The following is a 9,818-nucleotide window of genomic DNA, read 5'->3' on the forward strand; positions in this document are numbered from 1 at the left end:
GATCTTGAAGTTGGGCTGGCGGAGGAGAAGCCAGACTACACTTCTTCGGTCTCTTCCACGTGTGATTACAGGGTCCATAGCCATAAGCCAAGACATGCACAACTCACAATTGATGACTCCAAATTCTATGGGCATGTTACAAAAATAGTTGGAAAAAATAATAGAACAAGAAAAGTCAACTTGATTGACCTGATTAAACTATCCACCTGATTGTATTTTCAGCATTCCTTGCCTTTTTTTAAATGGACAGTTCCACATGGTCAATATATTAGGGTTGTCTGACTTTGCCCTTGTCCTGGCAGATTTAGTCAACGTACTACTGTATATTACAACACATTTGTGTGGTACAAGCTGTTATTGTCAAAATCATGAGGACTGCTTCAAATCTGCATATCCCTTCCATTATCATAACAACTGTCAATGTGATCAAGAGAGGTAGACAGTTTAGGTCAAGGGCAGGGAAACTTTTGCAGTTTTAGCTGTTGTTTAGCACAATGGGGCTCTTTTTTCCAAGAAAAAGAGGAAGAATGAACCTAAAATGACCTTGCAAAACCGCTGTCCTAATCACTGTTCAAAGAGCACCATTTGTCTTCACAATGTGATATTCAGATATGCAGAGATGTGAGTTTATAGGAAACACTTACAACAAATTGCTATATTTAAGATTCAAAATCTGTAGAAAATAGAACTGCTCTGTAGAAAAAACAGTCCAATCCAGTCAGATTCACTAGTTATCTTATCATCTTGAGGGTAAACAATCTGATGGGAGTTAAAAATTCCTTGAAATTTAATAAATGCAATAGTAAACAAGTCAGGTTTGTGGGTGATAGCCGAAAATGGAATTCCAAAGCAATTTAGATACAATTCATGACTGGGCAAATGTCAGATGACATTAAACGTAGAGATGGGTAAAATATTACGTGTAAGTACCAAAAACAAAATCTAGATACAAAAAAGAAAGCACATGACAAAGCTTGAAGAGGCTGAAAACACTTAGCTGTTCATGTTGACACATCATTTCCTCTCATGCGCAGGGTGAAGAAGGAATAAAAAAGGCAAAAGGTTAGGATAGTAAAGTTCAGAGTACAGTGTTAAAGCTAAGCAATGTCATGTTAAAATCATACAATGCACTAGTAAGATCACCTTTAGAATATTTAGTATGTTTTGGTCTCCCATTTACAAAAGCTACAGTATCTCTCTCCTCCCTCTCTTAACTAGGAGTACTTCCGGCAGCACTGTTCCTGTGGAGCAGCTAGCCTTGCGTTTCAGGAGCTGAAACGACACTGCCGGAGCGAGTTCCACAGCCTCACCGCCTCCAGCGGCACACTGTCAGACCTGTCCACCATTCTGGAAATAGCCAGACGACCAGACAGACTGGGAAAGAGAGGTTTGCACACGAGACCTCGTTTCCCGTGGCACACTTTTTATTCTTCAACTTTCAATCTTCTTCTTTACACTGATATGCTTTTGAAAAGCGCAGTCTGTGTTTTCTGCCTCTCCCCACCCTCCATGTTTGAAAGCCCTGATCAAACGCAGGTCAACACTGTCAGTAAGAACTGTTTTTACCAAACACACATTTTTGATGTGGCTCGGAACAAATATGAAGCTAAAAGCAGGAAAACCAAATGGCAGCTTTGTTTTCTTGTGCTACTATTCCTCCTCATAGGCATTCTCAATTTCTATAACAAATTCCTGGAAATACTCATTATTATTACAATCTCATGAATAATAATTGAATAACTACATAATAGTGATTCGATTCTAGATTTCTTACCGCTGACACAAAACACAAAAGAAGTGAACTGCTTCAAACAGCATCAGATTTTTGTGGTTTTGTTATGGTGAATTTGGTTTTCTAGGAAATAATGTCAAAGAAGTCTGCCTTGTGATCCAATCTCTTTTGTCTGAAAAAGTATTGGAATTAATTTAAAACTGGATTCCTTATTAATCTCTTAAGAGCTTGGTCTCCAGCCTTTCCTTCTCGTATTCCCTACAAGAACATGTAACTACCATGGACACACTAAACCCACCCAGCTGTCAGCAACAGCTCTTCCTCAATGATGGCAGGATGAGCTGAGCAAGCAGGAGGCAATTAGGCTCATCTTGAAAAACGTACTGCTAAGTAAATAAATGAAATACATTCATTTTAAAAAAAGCATCAGAGCACATGTATTTTAAACTTCTAAACTGTTAGTTTAGTTTTCTTCGTTTATGTTTTATATCTACAGTATAAACTTGTGAGAATCATCCTACATTGAATCTTCCACCTACCAATCATAAAGTCAGTAATAATACAAAACTGTTTTCTTTTTACTACTAGCAAATATATAGAATGCCATTAAGTACAGGTATACTGTATATATACTCTGAAATATAACATACTAATTGGTCGCATTTTTATAGTGTTTTTCATCTCAAAGGATCTGAAAGCCCATCACATTTAGAAGGGTACCAACGTCATACACCACTAATGTATTTCATCCACTATGTGACACACAGCAGGCATCATGCGAAAGCAGCCCCACTACACAGGAGAAGAAACAATTATTAATATTAATGGAATACTATAAATGCAATAGTAAGCAAGTCAGGTTTGCAGATCATAGCAAATTTGTGGAATTTGCTTCTAGAGCCAAGACACTAGACACATTTCCTATTCAAACAGTACAATTTAACAATCAAATAGTTAGGTCTTGGTTTAACATCGCATCCAACTTTGGATAAATGCGTTTAGGACATACATTGTCAAAATGGTTCAATGTATTTTTTCCTTTAAATAGACAATTGGAACCATACATTAGAAACACTGTTAAACTTTTCTCCACTTCCTGAGCATCCTAATTTAAATGTGAAATGTCATTTTTACATAAAGTAAAAATATACTTCAAACGTACATCAAACTCACATCCTAATTTGTTGAATAATTAGCTAAAACGTCCACAAAAATGCCACAGTATTCTACTGACATCTGGTGGTAGTAAAAAGAATTTTTAGAGTTTCTCACCTTTGGGAAGCTGAATTTGTACTAGTGTCCACAACAGACAAAAGTGTTTGAACAGGAAACAAAGAAGTGATCTTTTCAATTACACAAATTAATTAAAGCATCTTAAGTTCCTCTTAATTTTAATTTTTCTTATCTTTTAACATATTTTGGCTTTGGTAACACTTTTTTTATGCTTAGAAATGAACACGGAATTACTTAATCAAAAGTTTAAATAACAACCTAACCGAAGAATAATAATTAAAAAAAAAAGATTTTATAACTGATAATAAATAAAGCCTTAATAAATAAAGCCTAAAATGATATTATTTCACTGTGATAATAAAGTTATTTTTGTTCTGCAACTATGTTGTTTCTTGCTGAAACTACATTTTAAACATTTAACTTTTAGAAATTACGGGCGTTTGATATGGAGCAAAAGTTCCAATAATTGTCCTCTTAGCTATATTGGTCCATACCTTATAGAAATAACAGACTCTAATTTAGAGCAGGCTGTGGGTAAGTGTTATAGAATGAGATCAAGTTCCCTTTGTAGTAGGGGGGGGATTAAAATTCCTCAACTGCGGGATATTTGTCTTTAATAAAGAGGGGAGGGCAGCATTGTGGCGCAAAGGTTCGCATTGCTGCCTAGCGTCGCTGGGGCCTGAGGTCAATTCCAGACCTGGGGTGCTATCTGCACGTGGTTCGTATGTTCTTCCTGTGTTCGTGTGGCTGTTGGCCAGGTGCTCCGGTTTCCTCCCACAACCGAAAGTCTTTCTGTAGGTTAATCAGCCCGTGGGGAAAGTGGTCCTGGTGTGAGTGTGCGCATGTCTGTGTTTGTAACTGTGTGTCTACCCTGCGATAGGCACCATCCCCTGCAGAGTGTATCTTGCCTTGGGCCCCAGCTCCCCCGCGCCCCTGGATTGGATGAAGTGGTTAGAAAATGGATGGATAGAGTGGGGTGCCAAGATTTAAAGCTGGCAGGAAACCAGACTTGAAAATGAGCCTTTCTTTTACAAAGATAATTGAGGGAGGCAGAGGCGAACAAATGGTCATACTGACACATGTCCCTATCAGATTTTTTCCTGCTAAAAAAGACTTTCGGGCATCTGCTTTTCTTCTCTGAAATGAATGGCTCTGGAAAGATTGTGTCTCGACTTTGCAGGGTTGGAGGGTCATGGAGAGACAGGAAACAATCCCCCTGTGCCTCTTCTGAGGAAGGGCCTGAACCGCAGGAGCTACACAGAGGGAGAAGGGAGATACCTTTGTGACAGTACAGAGGGCCTAGCTGCACCGTTCAGAAGGGTGAGATATAGATACTGCTCCTCTCACTCGCAAGACCAATAAAGAGGAGTGCATTATGAATATATTTGCTTCAAAATAATTCTAAAGTTATTTAAGGACTGGGTGAAGCTGTTTACAGTAGTAAAAATGCATTAGAAAAAAATAACTAATTACTTGCATAATTTCACCACCAGGTTTTGAGAGATTACAGTATATGATATATACTTTACTGTATACAGTATATAGCTTACAGTATTGCTTACAGGCTGACAAGCTGATATTTGTATGGTAATATGTATGTTTGAATCCAGTTGTAAGAAGTTATAGCAATAATCTTTAGGAGCTATACAACATGGCAAGTTTTTCCATGCTAAAATCTGAGTTTCCTTCAAGTGAAATAAGCAACAGAGCTGCTCTGATTGTTTTTAAAACAAATTGAGCAGGGCTACTTTTAGACCTTTCAAAAACCTTGTTTTTCTCTATTCTAGAATGAAAATCACCCCTGGGGGAGAGTGAAGGAATTAGTTAAAAAGACAAGACTGAGAAATCATAGCAGGTTGGGCTTATCATCCAATGCACTGAAGAGATCCTGCCCCCAACTCTACAGGTAACGTTCTCCTCACTGAACATACTGGGATGCATTGCAGGTCTGAGAAGTCTCCTCAGAAAAAAATAGCTTGTCTGTAATTTGCTCATTATTTTGTGTGGCCTTTTTCTCATGAAGTGCTTTGTCCTTTCAATTGTAAAAACATTAACAAACATCAGCTACATGTTCAGATGCTTAGATGCTTTTTGTTCTCAGTCCTAGTGTGTAGATTGTTGGTAGAACATTTAAATCTTTGTGGTTTGTGTCACTATTACATACCGTTTTGAATAAATCCATCTTAAGAAAAGTTTCATATACTGTAGTTTCGTGTTGGTCTGGTGGACCACTTTTTAATCTTTAAAGCAACAGGAGGGCTAAGACTATTTTCTGTAAACTAAATAAACTCATCCAAAGCCCTTTAAGTCTAGTTGTTAATTTCCATTTCTGCATACCCTTTTGCACAGAAAAAATCACACTTTTTAAAGCCAGCCCATCATTTTGAAGCTTACCATTTTGAAGAAAATGGTTTTGTGAATCCCTTCAACAATACAGGCCCACCAAACAAAAAGCATTTCCTAGTTTGTGAACCATGAAGCTTCATAATCATAACTGACTAGCACTAAGTTGTGTCGCAAATGTCACTTCTATCTTCACCAACTGAAAACAAATCCTGTCAGCTTCATACTGGGAACTTAAATAATGTTCACGTTCAAGCTTCAAGCTACGAACCTAGAAACATGAGAATTACATTTGGCATGAAGCTAAAGTCACCTGCATTGGCCTTTTCTGGGACATTGTCTCTGTTCAGGGAATTGCTTTTGGAATGAACATTACCCTTTTCAGTAATGTCAGTTTTGGATGTCATGGTAGATGACTTAGGCATCTGGAGAATATATCTGGAGTATGGTTAAGTATTCTCCTAATGAGACTGGTGGCTAATCCATGGTGTAAACCAATGGTAATCCTAATAATCAAGAAAACCTACAGTAAGAATAGACAAAGTTGTCAATATTGATTCAATTAGAGTTGATTGTTGAACAGCCAAGCATTGCAGGAAAAGTAACTATCATTTCTGGTCCAAGAATGTAAAATTACCAGAGAGCAAATATTGATAAATTCTGAAAACCAGTACACTAGAATCTGCAGAAATGCTTTCAAAAATAAAGGCAGCAATTCTATTACTCAGTCATTTGAAAACATGTTGCAGCAGCTTGGGTGGGGAAATATTTGTGTTTGCTCCCTGTTCATTCAACATCATGATTTAATGTATAGATGTTTACTGTAACCATTTAAGGGTTTGCTACCCCAGCACCCATACAAAAATAACAAAATTTCTATAGAGAATTGAAACATTTCTAGGCCAATAGAGGATAATAAAATTACTCCAAATCACTGTCTTTCAAGGTAAATCAGGTAACTTTCATAAAGGCCTATTCAATACATGTAGAACAAGAGTTTGTGTTTCATATCAGAGTTATAAAAGCCACATAAAGAATGACTCCAAAATATCCACCTTTTTTTCTTGGATGGATTATTAGATTCCTCTGCTTTCCCATAACAAAAGAATTTGTTTTCTCTAGTGCTATCACAGTCTGCACTTGTTATGACCTAGTCTGGATCCTTGTGTACAAAGTATGTTGGCAGTGTTTCCTAGTGGTAACCAGCGACTAGCACTGTGGTCAAAACAGAAATGCCAGAAGAGAACACAAAATCCTGCATGTGGACAGACCTGGCTAGAGTTTTTAATTATAAAAGCTGGGGGAGGGGTGCGAGAGCATTCTGGAAGACTCCATTAAAAAAAAGGAGTTTGATTTCAAAAGCCTTTCCTATAAACCTACTTAGAAAACAAGATAAATGCTTTTCACATACTGTAGTTCATCATAAAGTCTCTAGATCTGGTCTACTCATGTTCTGTCTTGTAGGGATAAGACAACACCTTCGTCACAAGAAACGTGTAGGCTTTGGCTGAGCATTGTATGCTTTGCAGACACTTTGGATTAACTGTGGTACACTATGTTTTGATGTAGTGGTCCCTGCAATTGTGTGGGAGCTGATGTAATGACAGGTGCAGCTAACTTATTTCCCAAGCTGATCATTGCTGGGTTCCTCGTGAAGGCTTGCTTATTGTTAGCCTGCCAGAAATCCCCAAGTTAAACTGCAAAAAGTGGAAACAGACTCGAGGTTGTGAGAGTTCTCTGAATTCTGTGCTCATCAACTGAGAAATAGAAGGGGACCAAATTTGTGAAATGAAGCTATTCATATATGTACAGTACCAGTAACCACATTCAGAAACCACAGATCTCCCAAAGATGATGCACTTTCATGACTATAGCTGTGGATGTTTCTTTTCACAGGCCAGACCTGGGCTCTGCTGATCCACCAAAAAGAGACAGAAACTCCATGATTGCACTGGGCCAGAATTCTAGGCATGATTACCTATGGCCCCATTAGTCACGAGAAGGTAAAATACATCCTAAATATATATAATATAAAATATATCTTTTCACTGTTGAGAACATGTTGAAAAAAGTTTCAGAAAGTGACTGAAGAATAAAAACAAGTCACTCTTCTGTGTGGCATCTAAAAGACACACTGTAATGTAAAGATTAAGTAGTAGATGTATTTGTGCTGAATAATGTACATCAGAGGCACCTAATCCTGATCCTGGAAGGCTGGTGTTTGTACTGTTTTGTAGTGATGCTAGGATGTTAATGACCTGAATGGGGTCATATTTGGGCGAACTGGAGCAGTTTAACAGCTCTTCACCTGCTTCTGCTTTAAAGAGACTTAGAGAACTTAGACAACCTGCAGGTACTGTAGATCAGACCTGCAGGATCAGGATTGAGTCCTGGTATACACACTACAAAAGGTATCTTTCTTTGGAATGACTATATTTCTTTGCAACTGCTTTCTTTACATTGACAGCAGACATGTTCTTACTTCCTTCACAGCTACAGGTGCTGGAGAGGTGGCCCAGAAAACTGAAAGCAGGTCTCCAAGTGGGATGTTGAGTCATGTTGTCAGGGAAGCTACAGTAAATGAAAAAGAAGCAAGCAAAGGGAAGGTAAAACTATGAAAACCCAGCAGAAAACAGCCTCAAGTCAAAGACAAGCTTGAGGGACTATACTCAGATGGAGAACAAACATGAAAAATGGAGTAATATTGGAAGATTCATAGCTGGAAGAGCGATTAACAGGAACTTTGAGATTTGGGGATTTTGTATGTATATCTGATGTATTGTATATGCTGATTATATGCTGCACACTCAAGTTTTTTAAAGGGTGATGCATCTATTTTCCTCTTTAAAACACCTTATAACAGTATTTAGCCTGCAGTTTGGATAGGTTTTATTTACCATGTTCAGTTTGCAGGTAAACTGCAATTTCTATTCTTTTCTTAAAACAAACATTTACAGTTTTTTTTCCCGTTTGGCCTCACTTTACAAAAAGTCTTTCTGATAATGGAATCCATGAATTCATCCATCCATTTTCTAACCACTGCATCCAATGCAGGGTCAAGGGGGAGCCATGGACACTGGGAGAACAGACAAATGCCACACAGAAAGCACCCCAGGTCCAGAACTAAACTGTGGGCCCCAGTGCTGTGAGGCAGCTATGCTAACCACTGTTGCCCAAAATGGGATCTATTCTGCAATATACTGTGATGCACGCACTACAACAGACTAACATTCATCCAAAGATGTACTGTATTTAAGCACTAAATGAAAAGATAGGAGGCACTTGTGTCCTTTTTCTTTCACTTCATTTTAACGTTCACAAAATAAAAATCACTAGACGAGATTACACACATTGTAAAAACAAGGCTCCTCCCAAGCCAGCTCCAGCTACGTAAAATTTGTTGGATTAAAGCCATTCTAAACACTATGAGAAGTGAGTACATCGTAAAGTCTCTCTTTGAGCCTGAAAGTGAATACAAGCCATTTAAAGAAATGTGGCACGGGTACTGTACATTCACCCTGTGGTGTGCAAGTTGGCAAGATAAAAACACTTTCAATAAACAGAAAAGGGAAAAAAGAAAAATACATACGAAATGTTTTACCCACACTTACAAACAATATCATAAAAAGTCTGCAGTCTGAACTGTGCACATTTATACATTCTAATTTAGTGCAGTGCTGGAGGTACAGTAGCTAATCTGAAGACATTAAGAATACTTAAAGATTTTTATGTTATATCCATTAATATAATCTGCTAACTTCACGAACAAGAAACATGCATGGTGGCTATACTTCGTTTATTACTAAGATGAGAATAAACAGAGCCTGCAGAAAACGAAAAAAAAAAAGGCTTAGAAACTTTATCTTAATGTGATACGTCAACTTAAATAGATACTCAAACATACAGGAAAATAACTTTCCTTTTAAAATAAGAAAACATGTCAAGGTGTGGGTTGTTGAAATCTAATCTAGCATTAAGCATTCGGAAGCCATATACTGTACAACCAGTAACCTGTCACTCTTTAGAGTTCTAGCTATCCATTCATAACTGTTAAAACTGTACTATTTTAATCAAGAATAAACCAATCTGCAGGTTTTTTAAGATATGACATTAACTATACTCATCACAATTTGTCCACAATGTCTAACAGTTAACATGAGAAAACATATTTCCTGTTATTTAACTCATACTGTATATCACTCAAACCCCTCTGAATCCACACACAGTCCTGGAAAGTCCAAGAACCTACTCTGACATAAAACAAAATCTCATTGCACTCATAGATCAAAAAACAAAATTCAATGTTCATCTTATTTCTTTTGTAAAAAGTCAAATACATATTACCTAAAACCACAGTTCTTCATAACCTAAAACCACAGAGGGTCACTAAAGTTCTAAGTTATTTCTGACGTAAACCTATACTAACATGCTATGTAATGTATTACTCTACTGCAAAAAAAATGTGTTCAGTTTGCCTTCATTGAAATACACTTCACAGATAGTGAGTGCT

At 37.5% G+C, this 9,818-nt stretch overlaps 1 protein-coding gene across 1 annotated transcript in view; it reads left to right on the top strand.

Annotated features, from left to right (window-relative positions):
- LOC107077352 (uncharacterized) overlaps nucleotides 1-7,339 on the top strand; it is a 28,245-nt gene extending 20,906 nt beyond the window's left edge. Inside the window, exons 4-7 of the mRNA XM_069189077.1 lie at nucleotides 1,219-1,387; nucleotides 4,146-4,285; nucleotides 4,753-4,871; nucleotides 7,205-7,339. Of these exons, the coding sequence (XP_069045178.1) occupies nucleotides 1,219-1,387; nucleotides 4,146-4,285; nucleotides 4,753-4,871; nucleotides 7,205-7,301 (525 nt within the window). The 3' untranslated portion in view covers nucleotides 7,302-7,339. The remainder of the gene's footprint in view (nucleotides 1-1,218; nucleotides 1,388-4,145; nucleotides 4,286-4,752; nucleotides 4,872-7,204) is intronic.
- Nucleotides 7,340-9,818: the final 2,479 nt, after the last annotated feature.

The sequence above is a fragment of the Lepisosteus oculatus genome, chromosome 4 (genome assembly GCF_040954835.1).
Source record: "Lepisosteus oculatus isolate fLepOcu1 chromosome 4, fLepOcu1.hap2, whole genome shotgun sequence".
Classification (NCBI taxonomy): Eukaryota; Metazoa; Chordata; class Actinopteri; order Semionotiformes; family Lepisosteidae; genus Lepisosteus; species Lepisosteus oculatus.